At 42.0% G+C, this 16,663-nt stretch overlaps 3 protein-coding genes across 3 annotated transcripts in view; all 3 read left to right on the top strand.

Annotated features, from left to right (window-relative positions):
- Nucleotides 1-8,246, top strand: part of LOC308058042 (uncharacterized protein) — a 30,388-nt gene extending 22,142 nt beyond the window's left edge. Inside the window, exons 3-7 of the mRNA XM_080412054.1 lie at nucleotides 64-237; nucleotides 350-456; nucleotides 979-1,116; nucleotides 1,892-2,031; nucleotides 7,819-8,246. Of these exons, the coding sequence (XP_080268180.1) occupies nucleotides 64-237; nucleotides 350-456; nucleotides 979-1,116; nucleotides 1,892-2,031; nucleotides 7,819-7,856 (597 nt within the window). The 3' untranslated portion in view covers nucleotides 7,857-8,246. The remainder of the gene's footprint in view (nucleotides 1-63; nucleotides 238-349; nucleotides 457-978; nucleotides 1,117-1,891; nucleotides 2,032-7,818) is intronic.
- Nucleotides 8,247-11,946: 3,700 nt separating this feature from the next.
- Nucleotides 11,947-16,011, top strand: LOC308058046 (uncharacterized protein). The gene is made up of 5 exons (XM_080412058.1): nucleotides 11,947-12,592; nucleotides 13,702-13,804; nucleotides 15,431-15,459; nucleotides 15,572-15,638; nucleotides 15,726-16,011. Exons 1-5 carry the CDS (start codon nucleotides 12,233-12,235, stop codon nucleotides 15,926-15,928), a joined length of 762 nt encoding a protein of 253 aa, XP_080268184.1. The 5' UTR covers nucleotides 11,947-12,232; the 3' UTR covers nucleotides 15,929-16,011.
- Nucleotides 15,746-16,663, top strand: part of LOC308058079 (ankyrin repeat domain-containing protein 26-like) — a gene marked incomplete at its 3' end in the record, with an annotated part of 181,669 nt that continues 180,751 nt past the window's right edge. Inside the window, exon 1 of the mRNA XM_080412086.1 lies at nucleotides 15,746-15,770. The remainder of the gene's footprint in view (nucleotides 15,771-16,663) is intronic.

The following is a 16,663-nucleotide window of genomic DNA, read 5'->3' as shown; positions in this document are numbered from 1 at the left end:
GGGAAGCTGGGGCAATTGTAACAGAGCGCTGGAAGTTCTTCCTTTTTTGCGTGTTGTTCCCAGGCAGTACAGTGCCAGCAAGAAGAATGTGTAGCTATTCTGCTAGAGCACGGTGCCAACCCACATCTGGCAGATGCTGATGGCAACACTGCCCTTCACCTTGCTGTCCGATCTCCTAATACAACCGTAGCGGGGCTGTTACTTGAGCATAATGCCAATATTGATGCTCGGAATAAGGTAAATTTTTGTATTTGTTGAAGAAGTTCTTTCAAAAAGTTGTATTAGTATTTCTCTGGTAGGGTTGGTTTTTTTTTTTTACTTTTATTTTTAACTTTATCTGCCCTTTCAGGAGGGAAACACTCCGCTTATTCTTGCTATCTCTGAACATCATGAAGATATAGCAGAGTTTCTTCTGCAGAGAGGAGCTGATGTGCATGCTCGAGATCACTGTGAAAGGTGAGTGGTTTGTCAAAACTCTGCATGGGTCTCTTTAGTATTCTTTAGGTTGGATTAATCAGAGGCATGAGAGTGAGCTCTGAAAAAAAAACCCCGGGGAGCCACATAGCAGCTATTTCTGTGTGACTTGTGAAAGCACATCTGCGCTTGGCTGTTGTCATACCTCGGTGGGTGCTTTCCTCGTTGAGGACTACAAGAAGGCATTGTCTGTGTTGGCCCTTCTGGCAGGAAACATGCTGTTAGCTCAGCAGCACTGCCTCAGTTTGTAAAAAACATCTCCTGCATAGTGGCATAGTTTGTATGTGAGTGTTGTCTATGTGGAAGCTTTGTCTGAAGATTAAAGGTTTGGTTGTTTTGACTCCTTCTTGCATTTTATGGTTGCTCTTAATATTTAATGAAAACCGCGTTTTCTTTTGCTCATTCAGTAATGAGGAAAGTAGTTTTTGAGAGCAAATAGGAATAAAAATAATTACAGTGTCTGTGTCAAATGATCTACTTCATAACATATTTTTGGTGTTTCAGAACCCCACTTATGACTGCAGCATCTGGTGGACAGCTTAATTTAATAAAAGTTCTTTTTCGATATGGTGCTGATCTTTTCCATAAAGACACTAACGGATGGACAGCTGAGGATTATGCTGTTACTCATGGATATTCTAGGTAAATTTTTGACTTTATTGTTAGAATAGGTTGTCAGTTGTCAGTGTGGCTTTTGAATGTTTTTGGTAATAGCAGCACGGTTTAATGGTGTGTTGAAAGCTGTCCTGAAGCTGTGCTCAGTGGCGTCTTCTGATACGTATCGTTCCCTGTGTCTAGTATTAATCTGGATGTTGAAGAAAATTTCCGCCCCGAATTGTCTGTAGATGTCAAGTTTTGACGCTAAGCTTGCACCTGCCCAATACAAACTCTAAAACATGTCTGTATCCTACAGTTACCCAGAGGTAGAACGTGGCAAACTGAAATGCATGTCAGTCCTCTCCTCAGACCAGCACCATTGTCCTTACTGACTTCCACTACAATCACCAGGAACTACCAGTCTTTTGTTTCAGAGATCTAACAAATCCCTTTTGTTAAAGTCTTAAGCAGTTTCACCCCTCTTACGGATAGCTTTGTACCTGTGCGTATCCCTTCTCTGAGGTGGTTATGTGTGCTTAACAGCTAGGCTGAAAATACTGTGCCGAGCTGGAGCTAATAGCTTCGTAGGTGTGGATATGCACCTCTAGAGTGAACATGACTGTAGTGAACATTGAAGTAGGTAGTAGTTGTGCAGTAAGTTCTGTCTGTAATACTCTCAGTGAATGCATACAAGTATACGAATTCATACGGCTATGAATACATGTAGGGTGGGTAAGTGGCTGTTAACTGTTCTATTAAACTGTATAAGCAAGTATGTGGTTGTTTTTACCAAATATGTTTCTTCTCTTTCCCTATATAGTCTTTGTAAACAACTGGTGGCATACGCATTCCGGGGAGACAGAGACGAAGGTGGTGCACAAGGCGACACAGTACCTGGCATTCCTCACCGGGCCAGAGCTGCTGGCTTGACGTTGGGTGCACCTGCTGTGGACAGAGGAGGTAGGATCTTTAATCACGCAGGAGCTCACGAGGAAAATCACTGTGGCCTTTTCTTTAGGGGGTTTGTGTTGTCAGCGCTCACTGTGTTCGCCGTTGACTTTAGTGGAGGCATCAGGTGGGGTAGCGCAAGAAGCTTTGTGAATATGCTGATTTGTTGCTGGTTGGAGGTGCTTCTTGTCAGGGGTGAAGGCAGCTGCGGTTTGTGTGCTACGGGCCCACTTACCGGGCTGTTGCGTTCTGCCTGCCAGATTGCCCATCTGTATAGGTTTTCATACAGAGAGAGAAGGGGGACAGGGAAGGAACTAGGTGAGAGTGGTTTTGGTTTTGGGGTGTGTACTTGTACCTGTAGATGGCCATTCAGATTGTGAAAATGAATTGCAAAAGCAGTAGGTTCGTCCTGAGTAGTTGTTCATCTTCCTGTAGCTGGGAAGCAACAGATGAGTTAGCAGGGCCGTACATGTCTTGTTGATTTCCACTGAGTTTGTGCGGTGGTGTTTTAATATTAATGGTTTCACCTGCACTAAGCTGCCTTTAGTGAGTCGTCTTATTTCTCAGCATCAGTTACGATTGTTTCTGTGTAGGTGCTGTAGAGACATACTTAGGAAAAATCGTCTTGGAAAAGTCACTTTGTTAGAAACAATAATGCAACTTCTGTGTGTACTGTATCTTCATGGACATAGTTTGATTCCAGTAAAAATAAAAACCACTTCTACTTCCAGTAATTTTATGAAATAAACATTAAAAAGTCCATATTAACTTGTGATCCAGGAAAACAATTGAATTGCCTTGTTATCAAAAAATTAGCTCCTTCAGTGAGTTCATTTTAAATTAAAAAAACCCAAAACAAACAACTCCTTAATTTTTAAGATCCAGTCTATGCTTATGAGCTCATATAGCTCTAGAGGAATCTTAGAAAACTAATCTTTTAATATAGATCGAACTTCTTGTACTTTACATCTCAGGCCCTACAGTGGGAAGTTCTATCCTTTCTGGTTTTTTTAAGGGTGTTACATCAGAACTTTGTGGCAAATGGACAGCAGACAGTGTTCAAACACAGTTTATTACTCCTTTTTTAAATATGTCGTGAAATATGAGCAAAACATGGGATATTTTTCCGAGTTCACTTTTCCCAGATAGGGGAATTTAATTTAGAGCCAAACTTTGTTCCTTTGACTTAGGAATAGTTATTTTGATCTAGTCAGCGATGTGTGAAGTTTCTTGATAGACTGAAGGAAGATGCAGAGGTTTTTATATTTTATTTTATTTTTGGAAAGGGCTTGGTACAGGTAGTTTAATCAACAAAATGTTGCTGTTACCCAAACAGCACTCTGTGGCTGCCTCCTGTGCACGTAGATAATTGCTGTGGTACCACATTGTGATGACTGACAGGCCTGGGTTATTTTAAAATATGTGGCTTGAAGAATAATACTGTTGTGTGATTCCAAAATTAATATGCCCTCAGGGAAACATGGGTTCTTGAACCAAGTAATTTGCGCAGTTCCTTGAAGACAGTAATACTACTAGCATAAGTCCACAATGTTATGGGAAATCCTCACTTGAAGAGGCCTAGTAAGTGTGAAGAGCATATTTATGTGGGTTAAGGACTTGGGAGGAGAAAGAGTGCGCTGTGGTCTCAAACTGTTTATAGTAGGGCTTGTTTTCCTTGAGTAGTACGAATCTTTTTCTCCTTGTGCTCAGTCTCCTGGAAAATGACCCCGGCCTGTTGAGTGAGAGGGATTAGTAGCATGCAGGGAGCACTTGGTGGCATTGATTCTGCAGTCTCTTGCTTGCACACACAAAGGGCAGGTCCTGCATCCTGAGTCCCTTTGACAGGCTGCAGTAAAAGCTTTGAAGCCCCTGTTAGAGGAGAAGCTCAACTGATCGTGAGACAAAGGAGGAATACCCACTTTGAATTCTTTGTTTTAATCTTGCTCTTCATTCCTGTTTTTCTGGGATTTACAATGTAGTCCTTCCTCCTTTTGCTGCTACTTTTGCACTTGTTGAACATTGTTCAAAATATTCGCCTCTAGTGAGCAAGTTGGTATATTTAAGAAGTTTGCTCATGCTTATTTGAGTGTTTACTTTTTGTCAGAACATGAACCTTTTTGTTGATTACAGACAGACTTGCAAAAACCTCCAAATGAATGGCTTCCACCTCTAGCATATCGAATGACAGACTTTTCAGATTTGAAGTTGGAATTTCTTTGGCAAAAAGTAATTATGTATTTTTTCTAAAAGCGAGGGTTCAGATTTCTAGTATGTCTTCAGTGGCAGCTTTTTTTAGCTGCTGCACTGCATATTGGTGTACTGTTCCTACAGAAACCATTGGTTTTTCATCATAGAGCTCTTGGAAAAGAAACGAGTGCTTCAGTGTGCTTTATATCTGCTGTATCGCCTTTTAAGAAAACAGAAATGGAGAAGGAATGAGAAACAATCTTGAGGTCCTTTTTTTAACTCTTACATGTGTATTTTTGATAGGAGTCCTCTTGCCACATCCATTCCATGTATTTGTGGTAACATCAATATAAGCAGGACTCCCTGTTGCTCTGAGGCAAATGTTATGGCCTTGTCACACAGACGTTTGGTGTTGGGTAGCTGCAATAACAGAACCACACCATTCATTGATATAAAAAATAAAATTTTACTAAGTAGGATGAGTAGAGCAGGCGGATGGTGATTTATATTCTAAAGCTTCTGTTCCACAACACATAGACACGCGTACACACACAAGCACACACGCATGACACTCACACCAGCCAGTGCACCCGTTCTGGTCCAGTTGTGGCCTGCCCTATAGCCCTGGGGGAACAGGGTATTCACTCTGACTGCTTGTCATGCCTGCGTTCTGGCTGGTGGCGTAGCTTCTCTATGTGAACAGTTCAGCATGGTCAAATCAATATATGCAGGGCTTTTACCTTCAGACTGAGGTAGGAGGGGGCTGTGTTTGCATCCGGCACCATCTGACACAACTGGCTAGTGTATCTCCAAAGTTTGTTGGCACCTACAGATTTTTGGGATGCTTAAACGGAGGGATTTTAAGTGTGCCGTATGTATAAAACACTCTACAAATATGGAGGAATTGCATTGGCAGTCAATGCTGGGCAAGGACTAGTCAAGCTGAGAGAAATTCAAAGTTGGCAGTACAGTAAACTGCCAAGAATCTGTTTCAGTGTTTCAAAATATTGGAATATAGGTATTTTACAATGGAGCAAGTAAATTAAGTTACACTGTTTGACACTGTCCCTTAAGAGTAGAGTTCTGTAGGTTGTGATAGGTTTGGCTTCTACTTCTTGTAACTGTAGAGTAGGCTGATGGTCACAGTACATTCTCCCATTGCTACAGCTTTGTTAATGTACTGGTTAGGTTTTCCAAATTTCTGGGAATTCACATTTACTCTGGTGTCCTTGTTTGGTCTGTCCTTGACATGCCTTTCCCTAAACGGATATAGGAATGCCACAATCTCCTAGCCAGACATCAAGAACAGGAAAACCAAAGAAAGGTATTCTATACAGTAGCATTTCAACTGTGAAACATGTTGTGTGATGTACAAATACTAACACACCTGTGATGTTTATTATCTTGGAGGTCTCTATTCTGATGGTTTTGGTTTTATAAATCAGGTTTGAGAGCAGGCTTTGGGCGCTTTTTGTTTGCGTGTTTTGCACGGGTCCTTTATTACTGGATTGAGTGATTGCTTTGTGTCATTAGTGATAGTAAATAATATTTAAAAAAAAATTATGCTCTTCTGTTACTCCACAATGAAAATGGACTTCAATTAAAGTAGAAACAAGTGATCCCTAGATACTACTTTTCTAGATCCCATTTCTACAGTAGGGCATCAAGATCTGTCTGAAAACTATCTCATAAACTTTCTCTCTTGCTTTTTAAAGGAGAATGGGAACTGGTTTTGATCATTGCTTAAAGTTACTATCCATGGAAAGCAAAAGTTCAGATAACTTACTCAACACGATATGCCCTTTGTTTTCTTTTCCTTTTAATGATTTTGTCTAAGACCTCGGTTTGGCTGTCATCATACAACTTTATGGAAGGCCACCAATCTCCTATTTATAAGCAAGTTCATTTTGTGATGATAGTTAACGAGAACTAATTATCGAGGACTTGAGGAATGCTGAAATAGATACGATGTGGAGGCTCTATTTGTTTTTTTCCTTTCTGTCCTGGGAATTGAAGAGGCCTTTTATTTCCTCTTAGTTGTTGGTAATTGAGAGGTTTTCGCACTCTTCAGGCTGGATTCCTAGAGTTCAGATTTCTTTAGTACATCAGTGGTGTGCTAGAGTGCGCTGTCGTTGAGTTTGCAACATGTGCATCTGGGCCACGCTGCCATTCGGAGGGATCTTGACAAGCTGGGTAAATGGACTGTCAGGCCTGTCTTAACAGAATTCAGCAAGGGCAGATGCCAAGTCCTGCACATGGAAAGGAACAACCGTTTGCTACAGCACGTGCTGGAGCTGCCTGGCTGGAGAGCTGCTTTGCTGGGAATAGCCAGAGGGTCTTGGCAGAAAGTGAGCTGAGAATGAGCCAGCAGGGTGCCCTGCCGGCTGAGAAGGTTAACGGTGTCCTGGGCTGTATGAAGAGCAGCATAGCCAGGGGACTGAGGAAGGGGATTGTACGCTGCTACCTGGCAGTCCCTGGGTTGTGTCCAGCTCCCTGGGTATAATTTTGAGCCCCCAGTGCAAGAGAGAGTGGTCTTTCATCCGTGAGCGAGTTCGGTGGAGGGCCATCAAACTTTGCCAGGAGCAGGGCTACTTGCCTTTTGGGGAGAGACTGGGGGAACTGGGCTTGTTCAGTGTAGAGAAGAGATGACTTTGAAGGGGACCCAGCGGCAGCTTCCAGTACGTGTAAGGAGAAGACAGAGACAGGTGCCTCCCAGTGGTGTGTCACATGAAGCAAAGGTACAAGAGGCATAAATGGAAACAAGAGAATTTCTAATGGAATGTGGGCAGCTTCACCATGGTGAGAACAGTAAAACAGAGAGGTTGTGCAGTCTCCCTCCTTGAATGGTTCAAGATCAGAGTGGAAAAAGCCCTGTGCAGCCTCATCTGACCTCAGAGCTGAGTCCGCTTTGAGGAGGCGGTTGGCTGAGAGACTTGCCGAGGTCCCTTGTGACCTGATTTATCCTGTGATCCTGTGTGCAAGTTGCTGTCTTAACATGGATGAAAGCTTGGAGCGTAGTATAGAATGCCCTGGTTACGCCTGTCTTGCCTCTTGAATACCCTTTTTGGTGCAGCGTAGAGAACTGCTGGGGATTTTTCTGCCTGAGGATAGGCATTAGATCTTGGTTATGCTTTTTGACGGTTTTTACCTTTTCAGGATAACCTGTAAGTGGGTAGAGCACCAGCTAGTATAGTATATAAACCAGTAATATCTCTGTCAACAGTGTGTGCTTGTGTGTGCAGTATGAATACTTCAGAAGTTCATTTATTTACTGTCTTGCTAAAGCACCAGTATTTTGTTAACTGTTTATTAACGTAGCATATTCATGCTATGCTGGGTTTTTTTAGTTTAGAGGTAGTTCTTAAACTTTTAGGTATAAAAGTTCAAAGGAGATAAAACTCTAGTCTTTTTTGTTTTGTCAATTCAGTGTGACTTGAGAAAGCAGTTGTTTGGAAATGCATGCATTCATTCATGCTGTCTTACATAAAGTTGACTCCCCAAAGTTTCATTCTGTTATGACATGTAGAGTTGTCCAGGTTAAATGTTTGTATGTGCTGGTTGATTTTTGGCATGCCAAATCTAATTTCAACATGTCAATTAATGTTTGAAGAGCAATAGACGACTTGTCGCAAGGAGACTCAATCAGGTAAGACTTTAAACATACCCAGCACATACCTGAGGAATGATTGGAGAGACACAGTACTCATTTTGCTTTACTTTTTAAGAAGCTTGGAGAAGGAGGGGAGCGATGTCAGTTGGCATACTTCTGAGGAAGAACTCGATTTTTCTCCCAAGGTATGGTGTATTTACAGTAAATGTCCTATAAAAATAAGTGATCTGAAGGCAAGTTTTCTGGGGGATTGAAAGAAACTACAGTTCTAGCCAATATTGTTTTCTCCTTAGAAGCAGTCTCTGACCTGCCAGCCTTTCTTTTGCTGTGAGTTTTTCCTAAAAGACCTGTAGCTGTGGCAGAGCACGCAGTAGATTTGTGGTTTGAGGCAAAAGAGCCATAGGCGACGAGATAAACCACCACAGTTTTGTTTGTTCTGGGTCATTTGAGTCAGATTTTCAGTTTATAAGTTACTAATATAACCTGTTCTGTTCTTCCCCAAACACTGTTAATGTTTCCTGTAGATTTCGTGATAGAATCCTAACTGATAAAGGGCACTTTTTAATGAAGAGGTACTGAAATCCTTCATCACCTAGTTCTCCTTTCCTCCTCATCAGGTTACTCAAGAGTGCTCAGCGGATGAGTTACTCAAATGGGTCATCTTTTTTTCTTCTATTGAGATGGCATTCTGTGCTTGCACGTAATCTCACATTGCATGTTTTCCCTCCTTTTTTTGAATGCTTAGGCAGTATTCTTTTTGTCAGCTACAAGCTCTCAGGCCTGCTTTTTTTGCTAGTGTTCTGAAGAATTATTAACTTCTGCAGGGATGTCTGGAGCATCTGTTCTGTTGCTCTGGGATTCTGCAGCGATGAGGAACCGGTGTTCTAGTTCAACCTACTCTGTAATACTGGAGGTGCAAGCATGTTTAGTTTTAACATGATTTCATTTTCTTGCACTGATTTAAATATAAATTATGCATTTTTTGGGCATGTTTTTGAAATGTAAGGATATTCTGGTAAGTGTACTTGCAGGGACTAATCAATGCATTAAACCTAGGGTTCTTAACAGTTACTTCCCTTGTGCACACTTGCAAGTAAGCATCCAGAAGCTGCGATCTTAAATATAACTGAATTTTACTGAAGTACTACAAATATTAAACCCAGATTTTTAAAACTGCTATGCATGTAACCATAGTTGTGGAAACAATTTTCAGAAGGGTGCCTGCATGGTATTTTGGGGGTGAAATACTCACTGAATTGCGTATGTGAGGAGTGTTTTTGTAGATAGTGGTCAGGTGTTGGCTCCATCCTATACTTCTATCAAAAGGACAGCCTGATTACATTTAGTGTTCAAGGTTTGATGTGACCAAAGGATTTGTTGTTGTCGTTAGTGTTCTAAAAGAAAATAATCATTTATTTACAGAAGCTGCAGAAGCCAAATTTGACATTGTTAATGAATGTTTCCCAGCAGTTCAGGAAAAACAGTAAGCTATTTGGAACAGATTGCATAGTATACTAATGTTTAAAAAACTACTTAGCCAATCTACTTTTATATAATTCTTTTCCTATAGTAAATGAGAAAAGTAGCATTTTGAAAACACAGCACTTGGTCACTTCAGAAAACATAAGTCATGTTGTTAAAATGAAGGTATTATCCCCTCCTAAGCCTTTGTCCCTGGCCAAGTCCTTTCTCCATCCTGCCCATCCTTGACTTGGTTCCTTTTCCAGACGTTCCCAGATTACTCCATTAATCTGGTAACATGCCTGTTGCCATTTCCATAACTCCTTTTGTTGTTTTGACATAACTGCCATGTCTCCAAAGACGGTGAATAATGAAGTATCTTGCAAGTCAGTACCAAAGCAAACTGTCTTTCAAAATCTAAATAATTTGCAAGATAAACAAGAAAGTTGGAACAAGAAAAGCATGATTGGGGTGAAGTTTCGCAGAAATGATGACTCCCTTTTTGCAGAATCTAAGATGACAGACTGGAAAAAAGAGACACCTCAGCTTCTCTCAGATAGTTGTGGTCTTAAGGAGAAAAAGTCAAGCTTCAGTAATGGCTTTGAAAATGATAATAGTTCTTTGTCAGCAGGAAAAAACCCAAGGCTTGAAAGTCAAAGACCAAACTCTGTCTTTCTTGAACATGTGGATGATGAAGATACAGAAGAAGAGCAATGTGAAGTAGATAACAAAGACTGTGAAGCACTGAAACAAGAAAGTGAACACTTGTGCTTGAATAGGCATGAAGAAAATGTAAGAGCAGCATTTCACTCAGGCACCAAAGTAAGTTATATAAGGATGATTCAATCACAAAGGTATTTTCTAAGGGTGATAAAGGTAAGAACCAAAAGGTAAACTGGATTTCTGTTAATATTTCATGTATATCCATCTTTTGATCATCCTTTTTTTATATTAGAAAATGCCTTTACTCCTAACCAAAGCAGTTTCTTAGGTATAAGAATAGTGTTGGGCAGTATTTTCAATATTTTTTTATTGGTTGCAGTGGTTTTGCAGGAAAACAAATAGGCAGTATAATTTTTCTGAAATAAATTCATTTTTTCTCAGTTGTATGTACAGTTTTTATCTGTCAAGATTTATTGCCATTTAGTAAAATACCTGGTGTGATGGCTGAAATAGAGGAAGCAAAAAGTTTGAATAAGATTGAGAGCAGGAAGTTAGTGATTTTCCTGGAGCAAAGTAGAGGAAAAGGAGCGTGTTCCAAAACAATGTAACTGAAATGAAAGCTAGAGTTAGGCTGACATGAAGAATTGCTTCTCCGGAGCTTTGCAGAGCCAGGGCTAATGACTTAGGGCTAATGTCATTGCTGTCTCCTCATAGAGTCCCATGGAAAAACTGAAGGCCTTGTAAAACAAAGCTCAACAAAGTTTCCCTGTTGTCTTACACAGGAAAAGCATTTTTAAAGTTGTCGATGGGTGGCTAAGAAGGTGCTTGCTTCTGCTATTTCCAGCTGTTTGGTCAATCTCTTTTAGGAAAAATCACCTGAACAGGAAGAAGAGGAGAAGGAGCAGGAAAAGGAAGACACAGGTGAAGAGCTACAAACTGCAGTTGTTGAGGGTGTGAAAAACTCTATTTGTAATGATAGCCATCAAGTCCACAGTGCTTCCAAAGACAACACTGGTGAGAGAAGTGAGTTAGTGAATACTGATCCCAGTTCTTCCTCTATAAATATTAATGCACAGTAAATGAACTGAAATGGTGATTGACTTCTGAAACAGTAAGGTTTTCCCTTGCCTGTGAACCCTAGTGGGCATTGGCAAGGAGGAAAGTAGCTTTTGTTCCTTTTCATTCATTCCTGAAGAACAAATTGTGGCCTTGGATTCCAAACGATGCTACATGGAGCAGGTGTCATTCTTTGTTTTTGTTGCTGTGTTCTCCCTGAAGCGATCAGAACAAAACGCACAGTTGAAAAAGAGGAGGATTAGAGAGTCTTGGTGTGACAGTAGTATTCCCCTTTCTGGCCCGTACTGTCAGACTGAAAAGTTGTGGTTGCTCTTGGCTGAAGCTTGGGAAAGATTTGAGTCGATCTGAGAGAAAGCTGTTCTGTTCCAGTGCCTCACCTTGTCCAGTTTTAAAACGTAGAAAGTCTCTCCAGTACCACGCTTGAGTGTGCTCGAAAGCATTGCCCCGTCAGTCAGGGCTGAGCACTCTGGTACTCACCTCAGGTCTTGGAGCAGGAGGAGAAGGCACACTTTCCACTGTGTGTCTCCAGAGAGTAGAGTGGTGTGGTAGATGTTACCAGAGCGTGTGTAGCTGCTGATCAAATGCTACAGAGCGGGCCTGGCAGAACCTGCTGTATTCCAGGTGTTGTGCCTATACATGCTCTTCTGTCTGTGCATTTTACCATAAGCCTGCATTTGGCACAGTGTGAGTAGTCCTAGCTGAGGCTGGAACCAGCAGTTCCCCTCTGCTAGGACGGGTGCCCTCACTGGTCTCTAGCTCCTTTCCCGTTTTTTGTGTGCATGTCTCCACAAGAGCGAATCCTGAATCAGTTTTACCTAACGGACTAGCTTAAAACAGAGAGATGAAGATAGTTTAATCTGGCCAGGAACCTACTGAGACTGAGCCTTGCGTGTGTCTGGTAGAGAAGAGATTCAGATGTTAGCCCCCTGAGATAGAGACAAGTTGTGTGTTTGGGGTGAGATTTTGGGCGGTGAGCCTCTCCTCTTTTTCAATGGCAATGCTTAGGTGTCTACCTTCTGGGAAGGTGCAGGGTAAAAACTGCTAGTCAAGGAAGGTCTTTTCTGGCAGTGCTACAAAAGGAGCATTGTTTCTTGGTGATTTTAGCGTGAAGATGTGTCGGGTGGTGTTTCTATGGTACTTCTTGTACAGTGGATAGTGGTAGTCAGTGGCAATTTCTGGAGCTGTGGACTGGAGAGCAGGTGACCTAAACTCTGTATGCCACAGGGCTGCAGCGTGCTGGAGCCTTTTCCTGAGTGTGACCCAAACACGTCTTCAGTGCTGCTTGTAGCTGTGTCAGCTGTTGTGCATAGCCATCTTCTGCTGGAGAGGTGGCGATCCAAAGGAAGTACCATGATGTTGTGTGCTGGGTGTGAAGAAACCCTTGAATTCAACACTCACTCCTTAGTTTGTCCTCAGCAACAGAACCGCTGTGCATCTTTTGGGCGCAGGGGTGATGGGGAAAAGCAGAGTGAAATAGAAGGGCTCAGTGTCTCACCTCTTACTGCCTTTGTAGGTGCCCTGACTGCGGTGGGAGCAGAGGAAGAGGAAGATGCTGAATCTCCCTGGGATTCTGAGGTATTTCCCGTGAAGGACACCGGGGTTCCCAGTGGGGCGGGGGTGGGGAGCGAGATCCAGAAGCACTCGGAGCTTGGGCCCTGCCGCGGCTGAGGCTTATTTCCCCTTCTCCTGGTTCTGCTGTATGTTTGTAACTGGGGGCCCTTGAAATACTTGTGCTGTGTGCTAGCTGTTCAGCGAGGCTTGGGATGAAGGTAGGTCGAGCTAATGCTTTGGGTCTCATGGCAGCTGGCCCTTGGAGTTGGGTTTCTGGTACAGTATTGCGGCAGTGAAGTTTCTTGCTGCTTAAAATAGTCTGAGCTCCTCACGGGGGCTGGCGGGATTGTTGCTTTTTCACCACACAACTCTATTCCGCTGACGTGTTCAGTGGTTGCCCTTAGGGTCTGCAGCCTAGATGATGAGCTGCTTTGGGAAAGAGCCTTTCTACCTTTTTGACCCTTTTTGAGAGTAGCGTTCAACAGAAATACCACACGTGCTGGCTGTGTTTGCCCTTTTAGTTCTTCCTGTCTGTGGGAATGGGTTAGAAGAAAACGAGCAGAGTCTGTAGCTTACGCCCTCTGACTTTTCTTGTGAGGAAGAAGGAACTCTTCCCCGTCTCCTTCTTACAAATACAAGGCTAAAATATTATTGGGGGGGTTTAGGTAGCTTTGGTTTCTGTAAGCTTTGTCTTGCTCGTCTTTGTTCAACCCTTGCAACTGGGAGTAGCAATGTGTTCGCTCCCCACTGCAGGACGTGTGCCTGGGGAACGTCAGCACAAATTTGAGTATTCGGGTACCAGTTCAGTCCGAAAGTTGGGTCCCCCCCAGACCTGCAGTTACGGGTTGGCAACCCACAGCTCGAGTTACCGTGTTAATTCTCCCTTGCGGCTGTGCAGTTTGCCAGCGTGACAGACTAGTTTAGATGAGTTGTGAGGTTTTTGCCTAAGATCTGAAAACACACAAGTCTGCTGTGATTTTCCCATATACTGTGTCTTGACGTGCCCTTTCCAAGGGGCTGATCAAAGGCTTTTGTGATTCCATGCTGTGCAAGTTGGCTTAGCAGGAACATTTTGCGTAGAAATGAGTTGAGAATTTGTACCGATGCTCACGCCCATGTTTTATGCTCTACAGACGGATTCTGAAAGTCCGGAAGAAGGATCACCTGGTGTGTTGCTTCCAGCTGCAGACAGACACGGAGCACGCTCACGGATAGTTTCAGGGGAGCGCCACACCGGTAACTTCGTGGTGGACTAAATGTTTGTCTGTAAACACGTACAGGCTGAAGTGAGCTTTTATCGATGTCTGCCTTAGGAATGCACTTACGGTGTGGGTGCGCGCTATAGCAATGAAGGGCTTAGTATTTGTTAATTAACACCAGCTGTCACGGCGCTTGCTGGCAAGTTGTAAAGGAAGTTACCTTGTTTGCGTTACGTGTGCCCTTTGGATGTGTTTGTATCTCTTTGGGTTCGAGTTCTTGTGGCATAGTGCTGAAAGTGTATGTGGTTTAGGGCTGACCTGTCTGAACACCTGGACATTCTTGGATGATAACGTAGCAGAAGAAAGCTATGATCTGGCCAAGCACTTTTCCCCCCCGTCTTAATTTTTGATACCTTACTGTTACGCTTTGCCTAGGAGCTAAAATGTGACTGAAAGTTCAGGGTTTGTTGTGAAGGGCTTCTGCCTGGAGTTTGTGACGCTGTCTCTTGAGCATCTGGAGTGTAGAATGGCACGGAAGTTTTGCTGTTGGGGTAGAGCTCTCATCTGAAGGATTTCTTTTTTACCAAATGGTCAGTCCTGCTTGTAGTGTAAGTACAATAGAATAGCTGAAGAAGCGAATCCAGTAAGCTGGAAGCAAAACTTTAAAAGCTCCTGGGAGTTTGTAAATCTACTTGTCGAGTAGTTGTCATGAAAGTCTGCTTTGTATGAATCTACTAAGATGAGTTTAAAATGAGTGTAAAAAGGGGATAAAAGGTGATTATGATAATCTTGCTAAGGTATTTCCATACTGCTAGACCACCAAGTTTCCTGAAATCAAATGCTGTTTGTTTTTTAATTATTTTTTTAAAGACAAAAGTTTTGCTATGGAGCCATTCTTAATAACATTCCATACACTTCTTTCATGAGAGGACTCAAACTGTAAGGTGACTAAAGCAGAGGACTTGAGAAATATAGGTGGGCCAGTAGATTGTGTGGGTTTGTAAGTGATTTAATGTTGGAAAAAAATCTTAAAAAAAATGAAACTGTTTGGAACTGTGCTATAAATGCAGACTACAACCAATTGTAATTTGGGTTTTTTCTTTTCTTGCAAGCTGAACCAGAACAACCTGATAAGAACTAGTTTGATTCTTCCTCATTGAATGATGTGTATGCGATTTCTATGTCTGCACCCATGTTTTCTCTGTCCTGTCGATGGAAAGGAAAATATCCCTCAACATCACGGTCACAGAGCTGTTATTTTAGATAATTCGTAGTGTTATTTTATGATAATTCATTACAGCAGACCAGCTTTGGCTTTTGAAATAATCTTTGTAGAAAGCAGGATTCAGCTCCTCAAAATAAGTATTTTGATCTTGTTTTGTTAACAGGCAAATCCTTATTGCTTCCTATGGATTGTCCTAGTTCTGTATTATTTCTTAAATCCAAGGTGCACGATGGGAAGCGTGCATTGTCCATTTCTTGTATACTGATACAAATGCTGGATGATGAGGTAAATTGAATGTTAAGTATCGCAGTCTCGATGAAATAATGCTTGCAACTGATACTTAGTTGTAGAAACTACTGATGTTGAATGGAGTAAAAATTTTATAAATTAAATAAATTTGAATAAAATAACACTTTCTGAAACATTTTTCACTTCCAGGCTTTTTGGAGAAACCCAACAATTCCCAGGTAAGTATTTGTTCATGTCAGACTGACTACTTGTTCTGCTCATTAAATATTACAGAGTTACTTTAAGTGTGTTTTTGTGTTTTTTTTTTTGTCATTGGATTGTCTTTCATAGCTGAAGGCCCCTGAATCTGTTTTGGAAAGGAGTGAAACCTCTCCTAACAAAAAGCAACAGAAATCAGGTAACGTTCACTTCATGTGGTTCTGGGTTTAGCTTCATAATCTTTCTAGATAGGAGTATTTATTAAAGCATCTGATTTGTTTTGCAGATCTTTTGGAGGAACTCGGCTTAGGAGATGCAGAAGATGTTGAAGGTATTCATAACAATCTCTTTGTAGTGTTCTTTTATGGACAGACACTTTGTACTTGCAATTTTCTTTCTAATATTAAATTAATGGCTCTAGCAAGGCATCCCGGGAGCAGAAGGTGTGCTGAAATATACCTCGGTGTATGTGTTTGCTCCCTCCTCTAGTCTGCTGTTCAGCACTGTCCATACCCTTCCATGATGTACACTTCCTACACCGTACTTGCTGTCATCTCCCCTTTTCAGGCAGTCCTGAAGTCTGCTTTTCTTTCCGTGGCTCAACACCCCCCCCCCCTTCCTGATTGTCTTGGTCCTTTGAGCATGTGCTGTGGCTGATTCCAGGCTAGGGATCTGTAGGCTAGGCTGTCCAGGAGCTGCCCGTGAGCCACAAAGGGTAATTCTTGGGCTCGTGCCGTAGCTGTAGTTTTCAGGAATTATTACTTGCCTGGCTTTATCTCTACCTGCCTGGCAGTTGTTTTGAAACATGTACAAACACGTTCCTCTGAGGCTTCCCTCTCTTGTATCATGGAAAATGACCAGCAGGCTCAGAGGCAGGGGAGGGAGGTGAGGAAGAGAGACAAGATGGGAGGAAATTAGTGTCAGCGTGTTTCAGGAATTCTCTTTTCTTCGGAAACAAGGCTAAAGTTGAGGTGGCTAGCTGGTCGGCTATGTATTTGGGAGAGGATATGTAACCTTAATGGGTTTTTAATGTCTTTGTTCTAATGTTTTTTAATTTGCATATTTGATAATTTGTGTTGTATTTTGTATTAATCACACTTGTTAATGATGAGAAACAATTTGCCACTCAGGTTTTAGAGTTTCTACAATCGGCTATTGACAATATAAACCAGAGAGAGGTGAACAGATATGTAGACAAGTAAGTGGACTTGTAACTTCTAAGTA

This window comes from Falco punctatus (genome assembly GCF_963210335.1).
Source record: "Falco punctatus genome assembly, contig: scaffold_23, whole genome shotgun sequence".
In the NCBI taxonomy this organism is placed as follows: Eukaryota; Metazoa; Chordata; class Aves; order Falconiformes; family Falconidae; genus Falco; species Falco punctatus.
This window is presented reverse-complemented; position numbering and strand designations above follow the sequence as displayed.